Source organism: Leptopilina boulardi, unplaced genomic scaffold, assembly GCF_019393585.1.
Source record: "Leptopilina boulardi isolate dan_hultmark-lab unplaced genomic scaffold, ZJU_Lbou_2.1 LbouV2_154, whole genome shotgun sequence".
NCBI classification, from domain to species: Eukaryota; Metazoa; Arthropoda; class Insecta; order Hymenoptera; family Figitidae; genus Leptopilina; species Leptopilina boulardi.
The window spans coordinates 672,580-691,012 of NW_026137701.1; the positions used below are offsets into that span (position 1 = coordinate 672,580).

Sequence of the window (18,433 nt, forward strand, 5' to 3'; positions counted from 1 at the left end):
CCTCGACAAAAATATATTGTTCGGTAGTTTTAATTACATTACATTTATATTTACTCGAGTTTAACACGATGAGTAATCCACCGCTTGCTCTTCCTCGTTCGGCTGTTTTCACTGCTGGGCTGTTGATTACCTACTTCAAAATTGTAGGGGGGCAAGATTGTAGAGGGGATGTTTGTCTTGGCTTTCGATGTTTTCTGCTTTTTCTTAGTTTTATTTTTGAAACCCTGAGGTCTTCTTCTTTTGGTACCCCTAGCTGTGGAGGTCGTTGATTCTTCACTCTCCAAAGAGTATCCAGCTTCCTTCATTTCTGAGTAATCCAATTCACGAAAAAAACAAACTAACTATTTTAGCACCAAACTGCTTTATCCTTTATTAGTATGCGATTTCGTTTACCTATTAAAGTATGAAATAATGCTTTTTTAGTTTAAAGTAAGTCCATACTAAATAAGTATAATGGTTATACTCTTATAGTAATAGTGACGTACTTTAAAAGCATAAAATTGATGCCCGCGAAGTACGACATATAGTCTACCTAAAATAGCAAGAGTTTCTTCCTTTTTGGTGGATAAATTCTTGCAACCTGCGTTTTGGCCTATATCGATATATCGATGGTTGGAAAGGGAGGGAGGCGTGGCCAAAACGCAGGTTGCAAGAATTTATCCACCAAAAAGGAAGAAGCTCTTGCTATTTTAGGTAGACTATATGTCGTACTTCGCGGGCATCAATTTTATGCTTTTAAAGTACGTCACTATTACTATAAGAGTATAACCATTATACTTATTTAGTATGGACTTACTTTAAACTAAAAAAGCATTATTTCATACTTTAATAGGTAAACGAAATTGTATACTAATAAAGGATAAAGCAGTTTGGTGCTAAAATAGTTATTTTGTTTTTTCCGTGAAGTCTTCCATTAATTTTTTAACTTCTTCGACATACAAAGTTTCATTGTCAACAATAATTTTTGTACCCTTGATAATGGCTAACTTTCCATTCTGCGATATCTGTTCTTTGTATTCAGATAGGATCTGATAATTCATTCTTCGTCTCTCGAGACGATAATGGAAATATATATAATTAGCACAGACAAATTTTTCTTTTAAAATTACAAAATTTTTACTTCCGCTGACAATGTGTTTACAGGTCGATACACAAATTGCAACTGATTTAATTATTATCATTTAGATTTTCAAACCAGTGTTCCATAACCTTCGACTTAAGATATACCCTTTGTACTTCAATGTAATCATACATTTCTGGACAAATGTAAAGAGTTATTTTGTTCTTACAAACAAAAGGTATTAAATTTTTAATATTCAAGAAGAAGTATTATAGGTAAAAGATCTGTAATATGGTTCTGTGGTCAAAGTACACGGCTCGTATATCAAGGGTCCTGCGTTCGATCCCTCACGCGTGTGCGATTATTCAAAATTATTCTGAAGTGTTTTGTACTGTATATGTTATATAATCTTAAATAGAATAAAAATAAAAAATTGTAAAATCTTTAATTTATATTAAATAAAAATAATCTCACAGAATTGAACAATTCAAAGGATAACTGATATCAGAGGGAAATCTGGTCAGTACAATAAATTAAGTAATCTGAACTCCGAGTAAACCCGTAAATATTTGTTTATCTTCATTTATTGTTAATTCATAATTTTTTTATTGAAATTCTTTATAATATTATCAGATAATATTGGACGATCGTCGAGTACGCGATTTTTGTCATTAAAATTTTGAAAACTATTTGCCATATCAAGCGGATTAAATTGAGAAGTCTCATAATAAATAAACACTTTTCATCTGTGATAAAGAATTTATTTATACTTTAATTATTTAAAATCTAATATTGTTTAACTGGTTTGCCTTAGTAAGTTAAAAAGCGTGTAAGATGTTTTTACAACCTGAAAAAAGAAAAATTGTAAAATTCTAGTGGGTTTTTTTTTCTTTTAAAAAACGACGAATAATAATATCTCACTTATTTTTAATTTATAGACAATAAATATTAGGTACTTTTAAAAATGTTTCTATGGATAATGTAACTATTGAAGCGCCTGTAAATTGTATTGGTCGGTTTGTCCTCATCATCATCAAAATTAATTTTTCTTTTGTTTTTATTGTCAATGTAGTCCAATCTGTTTTATATATTTCATCAGAAATGGATATACTCTGCAATGAGAGCAATAATTTTGTTTTATTTAAAACATACATCCAGAAAAATGTTTTTTTTTGTTAATTTAAAAAAAACATTTTATTTGACTATTGTTTTGTTTTATTCAAAATAAATTTTTCTTTAAAACAAAAAAGGAATTTTTTATTCAAAGAAAATTTCATTGATTTAAAATAAATTTTTTTTAAATACAAAAAATTTGTTCTTTTAATCAAAGAAACAAGTCAAAAAAATGATTTCTTTAAATCAAGAACAAATTTTTTTTACATTGCTGCGCAAAGAACTGGTAGCATTATGAGACAAGGAGCCGTCAACAGATGCATAATAATTTTAATTTAAATTTTACCTTTCTGGTCAATTCTTCACCCATAAAGCAATAGATAAATATTTGAGATGTAAAACAAGTCATTATTATTATTATCAACCAAAAGTATCCACTATTTGCTTTAGCTTTGGTTAGACAAAAGCAAGTGGTACAAATATTTAATATAGAAACGAAGAACTGAAAAAATATCGGGAGACTAAAAATTTCACTGAATTTGTTTTCCATTCTGTAAATTAAAACATTAAAAACCCAACAAATAGAAACTCAAGTAATTTTTCAATAATTTGTCAACAACAATTTATTAATTTTAAGGCATATCCAATCATCATTTTTATTCAGTTAAATTTATTATCAATTAAATTACATTTTCAACTTACGAAAATATAAGAAGATGATGATTTACACAATCTTTTACAAGGTTATACTCTTGTTGATAAATATCTGTTTTTTTAATACTATTTTGTCTAATATTCTGCAATTTCAATAAACGATTAATCAGAATCTCAATGTGAGTGCCAATTTGTTGCATAAAAATTGTAAACAGCGAATCCAATGATGCGTATGATAAAGTGATAACATAACCAATTATGATATCATTTATGTAGGTCATCCAAAATATTGTTTTAGAATTAATAGAATAAGGAATCCATCTATTCAATGGTAAAGAAATTGTTTTTCTATTAATTAAGGGTAAAAATAAATATATTGTTACTGCAAATAAACTAGAAGTCACGGAAATACGTTCAATGAATCTGAAAAATTAGGCTTATATAATATAAAAACAAATAATCATTTCTTGTAATTATACTTAAAAAAAACTTGTAAATTAATATTTAACTAGTATTTTTTCGTTCATGAGCAATTAAGTACTAACCTTTTTTTATCTTGAAACCTTTCATAAATTGCATTCTCTTCAATATTACGAGGAAGATTTTGTTTTTGTCGAAATAATTTCATTAAAAATTTCACGTCTTGTTTACGATAGTTCAAATATATTATTTTAAATACTAAAAGGAACGTATTTGTAAAGCAAAATAAATTTTCTGTAAAAATTTCTGCCTTGTTTTTATTCTGATAAAGGTGGATTAAAAAAGTTAAAGAAAAATAAAAATTATATAATAACACAAAAATAGTGCAAAAATTATAAATTCGAATTGCCCATAATGATTTTAAAGACATCGGTCGCCAAAGTCCAATATAAGACATTGTCTTAAAAGTAAACTCGGCAATTTTAATATTTCCTAAATCTTGCATTTTATTTAAACAAAATTTTTTATTAAAATTTTCCTCCACTGTTAATTAAACTCCTTTAAAATTTATTAATATTGCATAAAAGTTAAACTGTCAAATCAGTCAATCAATCATTAAACTGTTAATCAGTCAAATTAAAAAAAAATTAAACTATGACTTGTTGCAACAAATGCTAATACTAGATGCAATAAGGTAAGGTATCAAATTAGAATTCAAATTGTTTGTAAATTGCTCGATTAAAAAGATGCATAATAAACTCTAAGTTGAATTAGTACTAAAAAATAAGGAAGAATAGTTTGATATAGATTTTGTTCTGTCTTTCCTTCTTAACGTCGTGCTTTATACTATCTATAAATGGAGCTGTATATACTCTTCGTGCGAAAAGACTTTTATAAAGGGAATTTTTAATATTTCTCGACTTATAGACGATAATGAAACATAATTGCAGACAAAGAATAATATCTGTGTAGCTTATGCATTTAAAATGAAACTTGCATTCAACTGTGAAAAGTGGTAATTGTTTTTAAAGATTTGTACAGAGAAATATATTGATTGATTTTTGCATCCAGCATAGTGTAAAGTCAATCATTCGTTTAACGTCTTCCATCAAGTTCACTTCGTGTTCTGATTTGATTTACAATATTAGTAAAACGAAGATAAATATGTAGATACTTAAAATTTCTAATTAATGCTCAGCCTTATGTACATCAAATTATATGTAGGGAATGTAGATGAATTTAAACAATCCACATTAACATAATTCAAGCGCTAAATTTGTTATCTTTATTTGGTAAGAAAAATATACGTATTGTTTGATAACACATTTAGTATTGTAACATGATCGTTTTATTTTCAGACTTTATTTATTATTTTTTTTATTTACGCTTGCCTGGTGAAGACAAGAGGAGTTACAAACTTGAGTAAAATACATAATTGTCGCTTTATACAAAATAAATTACAAAAGAAAAAAAAACAAAGAGAATATAAAAATATCTATACGATGTTCAGCAAATCCTAAAATCTCTCGCATTCAAAATAGTGATAAACATATTAATAAATTTTTTAATTTCTACTATATTATTTGAGGATATGATGTTTAGCCAATGGTCCGTTGCATCACAATTAGGGTTTCTAGGGAACAATCTTTCATGAACATGTTTCCCTCATTACAAAAAATACAATTATTTTCCATATCAAAATCATATTTAGAGCGATTAACTACAATTCTTGTAACATATTTACTAGAAAGACGAAGTTGTGCTAAAATTCTTTTGTAAAATAGTTTCAGACTTAGAAAAAGATACGGCTGTGTTCCAGTTTGTAAGAAAAGATGAGGAAAAATTAAAAGGCTGTTAGAGGAGAGTCGTCGGTTATTATTCGACTTCCTCAAGTACTCTCTAAATCTGAATTAGTCATTTTTAACTAATTCACAGTCATTTTTGACTAATTCAAATAGGGCGGATTCGTTTACTGTGAATTAGTCAAAAGTTACTAATTCAATCTGTAACTAATCTACCACTAAATGAATTAGTAGTTTCAGTTTCTAGATAGGTATACATAGGTAGATAAAGTAGGTAATGTAGACGTATTTATTTTGAAAATTGACAAAAATTATTGCTTAAAAAATAGAAAACGATTATATTTTGTTTTTATATAGTTTAAATAACGTGAATCAATAAAAAAAAATTATTTATTTCATTTTCGAAATTATTCTGCGATAATTACTGGTATGGGAGATGTCACTAGGATTTGAACCCATTACCTTGCCTTCTACCTTGGGAGCTGCGCCTTGACGCGCTCAACCAAAGGAGGCTATGAAAATTAGTTACAAAATGTCTCTTATAAACAAATTGTCATAAACTCGTTGTCAAATCGCTAATAAATAAGGTAAAGTCGATTTGTTTTCTATACAAATTTAATTATTATATAAATTTGTAATTAGAGTCTTATAAATGTGCCAATATTGATTTAGATTTGTTAATTAAATTAATTAACATTAACATAACAACAATAGTTTGGAGTGTTTTTTGGCCATCTATACAAACATTTGAAGAACTGAGTTTGAACACATTCAATTTGATCAAAATATCAATATCATCATTATTAATATTATATTACTAAATTAATTATATGTCAATTTTGGTAAACATAACCTACAAAACCTAACTGTTATGACTGGACATAAAGAAAAATAAATATTTTTTTCATAATTACTTAATAGAAAATAATTACTTGTGCATTTGTTAAACTGATTTTTCTTTGGTTGAAACAGAATAATGTTGTATAATAAATTAAAAAATTTTCAATTAAGCTATTTTTGCTTATTTTGATGTATGCACATATCATGACTAACAAATTAGAAGAAAATCTCTACAATTCATTTAGTCATTAAAAGTGACTATTTTTTTTAGTAGAAAAAGCACTACTAATTAATTCAGTAATGAAAAGTGATTATTTTTTTTAGTAGAAAGTGATGAAACAACTAATTCATTAGTAAAATATAGTGTTACTAATTCAATTAGTAAAATTTTGACTAATTCAGATTTAGAGAGATAAGCTTCGTAATTTCTGAGAATAATCCCACCGACCATAGCCACTGAAGATAGAGAAAAATTATCCCATTTGTCAGTTAAATCAGACAGTATAAAAAATATTCGTATTTGATTGAACCAATTCAGTTTTGCACTTTGGTCTTTTCGTGCTAATGATATTAATCTTTCTAGGCAAAGTCTAGGAAAACGCGACGTATCCATCCGCGATATTCTAGTCAACCATGATAAAACATTCTTTAAAACTACAAAAGAGAGGTGTAAAGAGCCAGTCTCAAGTCTCAGTGCATAACTCGGGGTATTTTTAGGAAGGAATAGTAATTGCTTTAGAAAAGAAAGTTGTGTCTTCTCAAGAAGGTCCAGAAAATCCAGTGCCCATACTTGAATTTCTTTGCAGCCGGTGCAAATGAACAAGACCCAGAGAATGGCACGCCTAAATAAACATAACTGTCTACCACTTCAATTCTTTCTTCACCATATTTAAAAAAAGAAAAATTTTTTGCTGTTCGCGTCTTAGAAAAAATAACAAGACTTTATTTATTTAAATTATATTAATTATAAATGAATTATATTAATTTAAATTAATTATTTAAATTTTTAAACTTTTTGACAAAAATTAAACATTTTAATTATTAAATTTCGTTTTATTGCACTCCCAGATAGCAAAATGTCAGCAATATGCTAGGCATATACCTTGCAACGTACACATATGTCGCACGTCAAGTATGACACACATTTGCAACGCATATGCGTAATTTTGTGCATGCATTTCAGTGTATTTGTGTCAATTGCATACCCAAGCAGCACGGTATATCCCCTGAATATCCCTTGAATACCACCGTGGAATATTCCCATGATCTTCCAGAAAAATCAAAATGTCCGCATCATGGGATTATTCCACAGTGACATTCAGGGTATATTCCAGTGACATTGAGGGTGATATTAAAGGAATATTCCAGTGATATTGAGGGAATATTCCACGGTTATATTGGATTTTTTTAAGTGTTGAAATAATAGAAATATGTTATAAATTGTTATTTGAATAAGCAGGAAGATTAAAAACACATTTTTAAAAAAAATTCAATGTAACCGTGGAATATTTCGTCAATATCACTTGAATATCCCCTTAATGTCACTGGAATATACCCTGAATGTCACTATGGAATATTTCCATGATGCGGACATTTTGATTTTCTTAGAAGACCATGAGAATATTCCACTGTGGTATTCATCGGATATTCAGGGAATATACCGTGCTGCTTGGGTATGTGATAGTCAAGTGCTTGAGATATTGCTAGCACGAGCGCCACTCACAGCGTTCACTTTTTAAAAGAATTTTATTTTTCAAAAAAAAAACTCAATTAAAACAACTTCCTATCATGTTTGTTAAATTTTTCATATATTTACACGTAAAAATGTATAAATTTAAATCCCTTTAGATAAAAGTTTCTTCTTTTTTTACTGGAAACATCCATGATTTTTTCTAATAATATCAGTTTTCCTTGAAAACAATATAATTATCAACTCTAATCGCGCTCGCTATATTTTTTCTGTAATCTACACGTAAAAATACGCATGTATACCAATAATATAAACTGTCTTGGTCAAATAGTGTGTGCGCTAAGGGGATTAAACACTTTTTTACAAAATTTTTTATTTTTCCTTGTCAACGATATTATAATCAATTCCAATCAGGTTTTTTCTATATTTTTCCTGTAATCTACGCGAATTTCGGTACTTTGCGTGCAGTAAAATTAATTCATATTTCACTGAAAATTAGTAAAGTTCTTTAATGATTGAAATCCGTTTTACCGATTACTGATAATGAAGATTTGACTGTTTAAATCAGTAATAATTTGACTAAATTTCAGTGAAAATGTTACTAAAGTGATTCAAGTACTAAATTCCCACTATATTTCATGAATAAAATCTCACTGATTAAAATTTAGAGAGTAACATTTTTGGCACTGTCGCCCCAGCTGATAGTAAATTATTTCCACCTGAGATCAATAAGTAGATTAAATTGAAAAGTATCATAATGAAAAATATTTTTTATTTTTGCATAAGCATTTATTTTTATTTTAATTATTAAAAATTAATTGTTATATATATATATTGATAAAAAATCAATTGGTTTGCCTTAATAAGTTAAAAGAAGAGTAAGATGCTTTTACTACCTGAAAATACAAAAGATTTTAAACCTGTTAACCATTTTAAATTTTAAATAATAATTTTTATTTTATTCACAATTTGTTGGACTTGTTTTGTCCTCAACAGCATGTGGTTGTTAGATCCACGATGTTAATTTTTTCGGTAAATTTATTCTTAAAATATTAAGTTTTAATTAATTGAATTTTATAGACTTCTCCAAAAAAAAAAATTCATTCATTCAATACTTTAGGAGTAAAGTTCCCGATAAAATTAACATTAAGTACCTAACAATTACATGCTATTAATAAAAGTAAATAATTCATCTTTTATTTAAAAATGATTAAATTACTTTCAAAAATGTTTCTAAAGATAATGTAATTATTGAAGCGCCAGTAAATTGTATGGGGCGGTTTGATCTCATCATTATCAACATTAATTTTTCTTTCGTTTGTTTTGTTAATGAAGTCCAATCCATGTTATATATTTCATCAGAAATGGATATACTCTGTAATGAGAGCAATAATTTTATTTTATTTATAGCATACAGATGTGTTTGAATTTTAAAATCATTATACATTTTACCTTTCGTGTCAGTTCTTCACCCAGAAAGCAATAGATAAATATTTGTGATGTAAAACAAGTCATTAGCATTATTAACAACCAAAAATATCCACTACTTATTTTGGCTTTTGTTAAATGAAAACAAAGAGTACATATATTTAATATAGAAACAAAGAACTGGCAGAGAATCAAAAGACTAAATATGTCATTTAATGTGTTTTCCATTCTGCAAGTTGAAACATGAAAAGTCTTACATCAAAAATGAAGTAATTTTTTAAAAAACAATATGCCAATAACAATTTTTTAATATGAAATAATATTTATGATTACTTAATATTTATTATAAACTTACGAAAAAATACGAAGATGATGGTTTATACAATCTTTTATTATGTTACTTTCTTGTTCATAAATATCTATTTTTTCAACATTGTTTTGTTTAATATTTTGCAATTTCAATAAACGATCAATAAAAATATCAAGATGTGTGCCAATTTGTTGCAGAAAAATGGTTAAAATCGATTCCAACGATGCGTATGTTAAAGCAAAAAAATAACCAGTTAAAATATCATTCATATAGGTCATCCAAAATATTGTTTTTGAGTTAATAGAATAAGGATTCCATCTGTTCAATGGTAATGAAATTGTTTTTTTACTTAATAATGGCAAAAATACATATAACGTAGCTGTAAATAAAGAAGAAATCACGAAAATACGTTCAATGAATCTGAAAAATTAGACTTATAAGATAAGAACAAATACTTATTACTTATAATTAATTTTAAGATTTTTTAATTATGATGGATTTCACGTCAAAAGTCCAGGCAAAATAAAAATTCCACTGTTCCGTGTCGCGTTGGTAGCAAACACTTTTGTGTTCAGCGACACTGTTGCGCAATTCTTTTGCACAAATAAAGGCCTAAGCAGAATAGCTTAGAGAAAGACGTTCGCGAACGTGAAACATGAGTTAGAAAAGGACAGAGATATATTTGTATCCTTTTCTATCTCATGCATCTCGTTCACGAACGACTTTCGCGATCTATTGTGCGTTTGCCTTAAGACTATATTTATAATATATATGTGAAATAAATCGAGTAGTTTATTTGCAATTTTTTTTGAATTGATTTCACTGCCCTGCATCGATTTTGCGAATAACATGGGACATAGTGTTTCCGAACGGATTTTTTGTGCTGAACACGAATTCGGGGTCGAAAACTTCCCGTCACGTTTTCGAGAAAATAAAGGTTGAAACTCCTAAAAACAAGGTTTTTGGCCATTTTTGAAAAATTATACAGCGAAAACCTGACGTGGTACAAACTTTGTTGATATCAGAAATTAAAGGTTGGTTCATGCCCTTTCAAACGAGCCCTATTCGAAATTGATCGCACTCACCCTTAGAGCAGGGGGTGTGTTTTTGTCTAGGGGTGCACGAAAAAAATGTAAACATAAGACAAAAATTCAAAATGAATAACAATTCAATAAATCATTTTGAATTTTTGAAATCTGACTTCAGATTCGTTATCAGCGACCCCAAAAACCCCCGAGTGACCATTTTCAAGTGAATTGGATCAAATTTTTATTTTGACATCCGCCATATTGGATCCGCCATTTTGAATTTTTAAAATCTGACTTCAGATTCGTAATCAGCGACCCCGAAAACCCCATAACTATCGTGATTTATTGAATTGTTATCCATTTTGAATTCTTATGTTATGTTTACATTTTGTTCGTGCACCCCTAGACAAAAAAGGGTGAGTGCGATCAATTTCGAATAGGGCTCGTTTGAAAGGGCAACCTTTAATTTCTGATATCAGCAAAATTTGTACCACGTCAGGTTTTCGCTGTATAATTTTTCAAAAATGGCCAAAAACCCTGTTTTTAGGAGTTTCAACCCTTATTTTCTCGAAAACGTGACGTGATGGGAAGTTTTCGACCCCGGATTCGTGTTCAGCACAAAAAATCCGTTCGGAAACACTATGTCCCATGTTATTCGCAGAAAAAAATTTGAAATTTGCAGGGCAGTGTTTTTAAAGGTAAGTATTTTTTATAGTATATATTTTTTGTTTTTTTTTCTTTTTATTTAATTATATGAACTCTAATGAAATCGAAACTGTGTGGATAGAAGTAAGTGCATTAATCCATTTAAAAAGAAAAATCATATTATCAAAAGAACGGGTTTGTGTCCTGTTTCTGAGAGTTTGATAGATAAATTTCCAGAGTTATTATAAATAAAGGCTCGAAAATTTGTAAAACGTGTCAGTTTGAATTTACAAAGTATTCTGTAAAAGTTAAAGTTCAATCTGAAAATGAAGGAATTTTTTCTCAATCCAGAGATGAAGAAATTCATTTTCAGCCTATGAATAAAGAAATTGTTGCAGATGAAACAGTAGAAATGGACTAAAATTCGCTATTTAATAATATACACTAGTGTCTATAACCTTGCGTCAAAAACGAGACATGAAATTTTGCCACATAAGTACTCCTCACTTTCATTGATAACTATTTTATTTCTTTATTAAAAAACAAAATTAAAAGCTAGCAATTCTTTCTTTTACTGTCAACACGTCACTTTTAGGTTATGTGTCAACATGAAGTTAGTTACGAAATGAAACGATACGTCGGTTATTTGAAAGTTAAGTATTTTGTAGGAAAAAATCTCAACTTTCCAATAAAAATAAAATAAGGAAAACGAGCTCGAAGATGAAAAAAAATCAAAATTTAGTTTTAACTTTCAAAAATTTTGGTCAAAAAAAATTTTTTTTTTGAAGTGATTACGCCAATTGAAAGATTATGAAAAAATCTAAAGGAATCATGCCTAGAAATTATTTTTTTATTTTTTCGTTGAAGCCCAAGAAGCACGTAATATATCCTCAATATCAAGGTAATATTACACGTGAGATTCGTAATATAACGCTGTAATATTACAGTAATCTTACAGTGATCTTAAAATGTCCGCCTCAAGGTAATATTACCGGGAATATTACTGTAATATTAACGGTAATATTACAGACTGATTTGAGTTATTCATAAAGCATAAAAAACGTAAATATATTATAAGTCAATTTAGCTTGTTGGTAAAACTCTGGACTCTTGTGCTTTGAGTTCGGGGTTCGATTCCCTGGATGGGTAGATTTTTTTCGTAAAGAAATGTTCCCATAATATTACTGTAATATTCTCTTGTAATATTACCTTAATATTACGGTATAATATTACTGCAATATTACTGTAATATTAGCGCGTAATATTACAGTAACATTACCGGTAATATTACCTTGAGGCGGACATTTTAAGATCACTGTAAGATTACTGTAATATTACAACGTTATATTACGAATCTTACATGTAATATTACCTTGATATTGAGGTTATATTACGTGCTTCTAGGAAGTATAGTAAATTAACAAAGTATAGCGCGTCATCAAAAAACTCAAAACTTTTACCCCCTTCCTTACTGTTAATTTTTCATAAAATTCAAAAATACTTAGCTGATAAATTACCAACATATAGGACAACCTTATCAAAAAAATTGACGATAGATTGGATAAAATTTTTATTTTGCCTGGACTTTTGACTTGAAATCCATCATATGCATTATTATCAATAACAATTTTTTCAATCACGTGTAATTAACTATGCTAACCGTTCTTTATCTTCAAACTTTTTATAAATTACAGCTTCTTCAATATTACAAGGAAGGTTTTGTTTTTGTAAAAATAATTTCATTAAAAATTTCACATCTTTTTTACGATAATTGAAATATGCTATTTTAAATGCTACCAGAAACGTATTTGAAAAACAAAATATACTATCTGTAAAAATTTCTGATTTGTTTTTATTCTGATAAAGATTGATTAAAAAAGTTATCGAAAAATAAAATTGATTTAATAACACAATAATAGTGCAAAAATTATAAATTCGAATTGCCCATAATGATTTTAAAGACATCGGTCGCCAAAGTCCAATATAAGACATTATGTTAAAAGTGTACTCGGCAATTTTAGTATTTCTTGAATCTTGCATTTTATTTGAACAAAATTTTTACTTAAAATTTTTTTCCACTATTAATTAAACAACTTTAATGTTTATTAATGTTGTCTAAAATTTGAACTAAAGATTTTAAAAATTTTAGTATGAAATTTAACAAATGCTTAAGGTATAGTATCAATTAGAATTAAAATTGATATTTCTCGATTACTTAATTTCACATTTCTATATTGTCACAATTAGAAGGAAATAAGAAAAAATGATTTTTCATTCCACATTTTTCTAATGTAAAATTTGTTAATATGACTTATAAGCTGTAAGTTGGATTAGAATTCAAAAAGAAAGGAAAAATTGTTCGATTGAATTATACTATGTCTTTTGTTATTAACATCGTGCATTCTACTGACTCTATAGCTCCTCTTCGTGCGAAAAGACTTCTATAAAGGGAATTTTTAATATTAGTGCGTTTCGACTTATGGACTATAATGAAACATAATTGCAGACAAAGGATAATATCTGTGTAGCTTATGCATTTAAAATAAAACTTGCGTTTAACTGCGAAAAGCGGTAATTGTTTTTAAAGATTTGAACAGAGAAATATATTGATTGATTTTTGCATCCAGCATAGTGTAAAGTCAATCATTCTTTTAACATCCTTCACCGAGTTCACTTCGTTCTAATAAAACTCATTTACAAAGGGACTCATAAATATTTTTAACATGAGATCTGTCGGAATTTTCATGGTGTCGAATTAAAAATTAATGTATTTTTATTTAGCAGAATTTTATAATGAGCCTAATTTTCATATCAAATAATTTCTGTTTAATATAAATTCTGATTTAATTTATGTCTAAAAAAATTTTCATAAAAAATAATTTTCATTTATCAGAAGAGTTCTTTTATCGAATTTATATTTATCCACGAATATTTACTTAACAATATTTTCATTATTAATGGAAAGTAACAGAATTAACAAAATTCTTATTTAACAAAACATTTATTAAAAATAATTTCCATTTAATCTAATTAATATTTAACAAAAATTTTACTTAGCTGAATTTTTAAACAAGAGAATTCATATTTCATCGAATTTTCACTTGACTATAAATTGAACCGACGGATCGTAGAAGGGCATATAGGCCATGCTAAATGTTAAATGGCAATTCTATTTAATAAAAATTAGGTCGAATAAAAATTTTATTTAATAAAAGTTTTGTTAAATAAGAATTTTATTTAAAAAATTAGGTATCTAAACATTCTGTAAATATTTAGATAAATAGAAATTTGATAAAAAAACAACTCTGTTATAAATAAAAATTATTTTTTATGAAAATGTTGTTAGAAATTGGATTTGAAATTTTTTTTTATATTGCATTTAAAAATCTTTATACGATGTTTATTTTTGATTCTAGGTACATATTTTTCAGTAAATTTTGAGAAGATCTCCATTTTTGGGTACTTTTTTTTAAAATAAAATTTTTTTCCAACTTGAAAAAAATGCTTATGTGTAGATACAAAATAAAAATTTATGTCTGTGGCCAAAATAGCAAAGAAAAACTATGTGCACCTTGGGAAGCTTTACTCAAAAATTAAAAAAAAAATTTATTATAAAATCAATTGCATGTAATGTATTATTTATAAATAATATAACTCTGACCTTAGTCTGCAACCAATGTATCATTACACCGTCCGACACGATTTTCCACACACGAAAAAATCAGTGATTTTCAGAAAATAGGACCAAAAAAAGATACCGGTGTCTGGCCGTTTTGCTAGATCAGGTCATTTTTTGCTTTAAGGGGTAAAAACAACCCTTAAATGAAAGGTGATAGGAAATCTTGTACAAAAAAATAATTTTTTATGAAACCTGGTATCTCGGGGTTTTCCGGGTCGCTGATTACAAATCTGATGTCAGATTTTCAAAATTCAAAATGTCGGATCCAATATGGCGGTCGAAATTTATAAATATTAATTATTTTTTAAAAAACTTGGTGTCTAGGGGTTTTTGAGGTCGCTGATAATAATAACATAATAATAATAACATAATACCATTTATAAATTTCTACCACCATATTGGATCCGCCATTTTGAATTTTGAAAAGCCGACATCAAATTCGTAATCAGCGACCCCAAAAACCTTCAAGTACAAGTTTCAAGTGAATTCGACGAACTTTTATAAATTTCAAACGCCATATTGAATCTGCCATTTTGAATTTTAAAAATCTGACTTCAGATTCGTACTCAGCGACCCCAAAAACCCATAGACACCAAGTTTTATAAAAAATAATTAATATTTATAAATTTCGACCGCCATATTGGATCCGCCATTTTGAATTATCAAAATCTGACATCATATTCGTTATCAGCGACTCCAAAAACCTTCATGTAACAAGTTTCAAGTGAATTCGATGAACTTTTATAAATTTCGACCGCTATATTGAATCCGCCATTTTGAATTTTGAAAATCTGACATCATATTCGTAATCAGCGACCCCAAAAACCCCTAAGTAACAACTTTCAAATGAATTGGTGAATTTTTATAAATTACGCCCGCCATATTGGATCCGCCATTTTGAATTTTGAAAATCTGACATCAGATTCGTAATCAGCGACCCGGAAAACCCCGAGATACCAGGTTTCATAAAAAATTATTAATTTGTACAAGATTTCCTATCACCTTTCATTTAAGGGTTGTTTTTACCCCTTAAAGCAAAAAATGACCTGATCTAGCAAAACGGCCTGACACCGGTATCTTTTTTTTAGTCCTAGTTTCTGAAAATCATTGATTTTTTCGTGTGTGAAAAAAAATTTGAATTTTGTCGGACGGTGTTATGTATTTTCGACGACATGATCTTTCAGAAACACACACGCGCGATTTAAAAAATTTCGAACACTTCCAAACCAAGCGTTACTAAATCAACAAAAAAATACTTTTTCTAAGAATTTAAGCGATCGCGATTTAAAAAATTTCATACACTCCCGAATAAAATATTTACTGAAATGACAAAAAAAATGTAACACTAACAAAAAATTTTTTATTTGTGAATTAATAGATTTGAACACTCCCGAAGCTATTCACTTATTAAATGTGAAAAAATAGCGAATAAAAGACAATAATTTTTATGTTTAACACTACTTTTAAAGTTATAATAATTACTCTCACGTTGATCACGTTTTAACAGGTCAATACACGAATTGCAACTGATTATGATCTGAACTTTGGTATTTTCAATTCATATTGTTATGGTACGCTTTGTACTTGAATGTAAATAATATACAATTTGGAAAATTCAGGTGAGGCATTTCATATGAGAATACGGGGTCATGTCTCAGATTTTTTTCAAAATTCGGTAAATTGTAGTGATAGTGGTGCTAAATAAATGTACAAATTTTGAATTTGAAATTTTTAATATTTTTCGAGATATTTACAATAATAAATTTGAGCAATATTTTTTTGCTTTACTTTTAACTTTTTTCCTATTAAAAATAGAGAAAAATGTTGTAAATGTTTTTTACGCGGAAGATCTTAAACTTCTGGAAAAAAATTATTTTTTTTAAAAAAATATTAATTTTTAAACAATTTGTTTAAAAAATAAAATTTGTTTATAACTTTTAAACATGTTCTCCCTCATTTAGAAGCGCGAAAAAAATCATGAATATTGTTTAAGTCATCATAAATCGATGGTTAAATTTTTGAGATGGCATTATTTTTTGTTTTCGAGATATGAATTATTATTAATTATTAATTTAACACCCGTTTATTAGAAATAATTCATATAGGGCTCGTTGGATGCGGATTTTGATGAGCATTATAATGTTATTTTTAAAATTATTCTAATTTTATTTGTTCGTAAAATATTTCAATTTTTATTAACTTTTGTTAGTTAATTAATTCATATCACGAAAACAAAAAAATAATGCCATCTCAAAAATTTAACCATCGATTTATTATGACTTAAACAATATTCATAATTTTTTTCGCTCTTCTAAATGAGGGAGAACATGTTTAAAAGTTATAAACAAATTTTTTTTTTAAACAAATAGTTTAAAAATTAATATTTTTTTTAAAAAAATAATTTTTTTCCAAAAGTTTAAGATCTTTCGCGTAAAAAACATTTACAACATTTTTCTCTATTTTTAATAGGAAAAAAATATTGCTCAAATTTGTTATTCGAAAGATCTCGAAAAATATTAAAAATTTCAAATTCAAAATTTGTACACTTATTTAGCACCACTATCACTACAATTTACCGAATTTTGAAAAAAATCTGAGACATGACCCCGTATTCTCATATGAAATGCCTCAGGTATAAAGGTAATAAAATTTCAAAATCGTTTTGAAACATATTTTACAAACTCTACTTCGAAATTACAATTTTTTATAATATTATTTCTCTAATTGAATTATTTTTGAGATTTTCAATGTTAGTGCAAGCTTTAAGCACGCCTAAGTCACCTCAAATCAATGCAAAAATAGATATTTTAATAAATTGTATTATTATTTTAAATTAAATTTTTAAAAAATTTTCTTTCATTTATGATAGGTCACGTGATTGACACAGCCACTTTACTCGTAAAATACTAAAAGGATTGAGTTGATATTTTGTGGAGAAGTCTAAAATATGATGAGGAAGGTATGCGATATGTGAAATTATTGATATTTTGCCATTCCTCAACATATTTTAAACTTTTTATTTTACAAAATATCAATATATTTTAAGAGTAAAGTTCTCGACAAAATAAACATTGTAGTGAAGCCATCACCTAACAATCACATGCTATTAGATGGCCTTTAGTCATGATTTTATTTTCTAAAATTTTTAAAATTTTTTAACAAAAACATTAATTTGAGATGATGAGAATTTTTTTTACAGAATTAAAACAAAACAAATGAAATTTGACTGTGGCATAGATTTTAAGAGAGTTACTTTAACAATGGACCTTATATGGATTATCTTCAGTCCTTTAATAAAATGGCATAAGCTGTTTTTGGATGGGAGGCTATGAAACATTCTATATAACACAGCTACAAATAAGTAAATTAAAATTATCAAATAAATTGACTATGTATTCAAATATGTAAATAAAAATTAGACTAAACTAAATATTCAAGGAAACATTTAGATTTTAACATTAATATTCTTTTTTTTTATTGATCTTAAATGACATATCACTATAATACACAAGCTGTAAAGTACAGCAGATATTTCTTTTTTTTTATTAATATATATATACTCACAATTTTTTTTTTTTCGTGAGTTTTTGGAATACTTCTTTTTTTTCAATTAAAACAATTCTACATAGACGATAAGAACACTTGTCCAATGATTTGTTTTTCTTATTTATGCGAAATAAATCAAACTATAATGCAAAGTTCAAAAATCATGACAATGTCTGATATTTATAATACAAGACAATAAATGAAGATTTAGCCGAGAT

At 27.4% G+C, this 18,433-nt stretch overlaps 2 protein-coding genes across 4 annotated transcripts; both read right to left on the minus strand.

Moving 5' to 3' along the window:
- Positions 1–1,819: 1,819 nt before the first annotated feature.
- On the minus strand, positions 1,820–4,296 carry LOC127276781 (odorant receptor Or1-like). Its single transcript, XM_051297427.1, has 5 exons — positions 3,373–4,296; positions 2,876–3,250; positions 2,520–2,724; positions 2,017–2,172; positions 1,820–1,907 (listed from the first exon to the last, which is right to left on the minus strand). The coding sequence occupies exons 1-5, from the start codon at positions 3,750–3,752 to the stop codon at positions 1,857–1,859; spliced, it is 1,167 nt and encodes a 388-aa protein (XP_051153384.1). The 5' UTR covers positions 3,753–4,296; the 3' UTR covers positions 1,820–1,856.
- A 4,107-nt stretch (positions 4,297–8,403) lies between these two features.
- On the minus strand, positions 8,404–13,857 carry LOC127276782 (odorant receptor 67c-like). Of its 3 annotated transcripts, none has more exons than XM_051297428.1 (5): positions 12,651–13,857; positions 9,363–9,737; positions 9,032–9,236; positions 8,799–8,954; positions 8,404–8,475 (listed from the first exon to the last, which is right to left on the minus strand). In XM_051297428.1, the coding sequence occupies exons 1-5, from the start codon at positions 13,028–13,030 to the stop codon at positions 8,425–8,427; spliced, it is 1,167 nt and encodes a 388-aa protein (XP_051153385.1). In that variant the 5' UTR covers positions 13,031–13,857; the 3' UTR covers positions 8,404–8,424. The 3 variants fall into 3 exon arrangements, with proteins under 3 accessions (XP_051153385.1, XP_051153386.1, XP_051153387.1); XM_051297429.1 differs by lacking the exon at positions 12,651–13,857 and adding an exon at positions 9,780–10,121 and having other exon boundaries at positions 8,420–8,475; positions 9,363–9,696; XM_051297430.1 differs by lacking the exon at positions 12,651–13,857 and having other exon boundaries at positions 8,420–8,475; positions 9,363–10,121.
- Positions 13,858–18,433: the final 4,576 nt, after the last annotated feature.

Bases quoted from the DNA above. Each gene is read 5' to 3' on its own strand.
- LOC127276781 (XM_051297427.1), bottom strand. From the start codon at position 3,752: ATGCAAGATTTAGGAAATATTAAAATTGCCGAGTTTACTTTTAAGACA. The intron at 2,725-2,875 runs GTAAGTTGAAAA...TTTAATTTACAG, and splicing joins CATCATCTTCTTATATTTTC to AATGGAAAACAAATTCAGTG. The intron at 2,173-2,519 runs GTAAAATTTAAA...CTCTCATTGCAG, and splicing joins GTGAAGAATTGACCAGAAAG to AGTATATCCATTTCTGATGA.
- LOC127276782 (XM_051297428.1), bottom strand. From the start codon at position 13,030: ATGCAAGATTCAAGAAATACTAAAATTGCCGAGTACACTTTTAACATA. The intron at 9,237-9,362 runs GTAAGTTTATAA...TTCAACTTGCAG, and splicing joins CATCATCTTCGTATTTTTTC to AATGGAAAACACATTAAATG. The intron at 8,476-8,798 runs GTAATTTAATCA...TTGTATTTTCAG, and splicing joins CTTTAGAAACATTTTTGAAA to GTAGTAAAAGCATCTTACTC.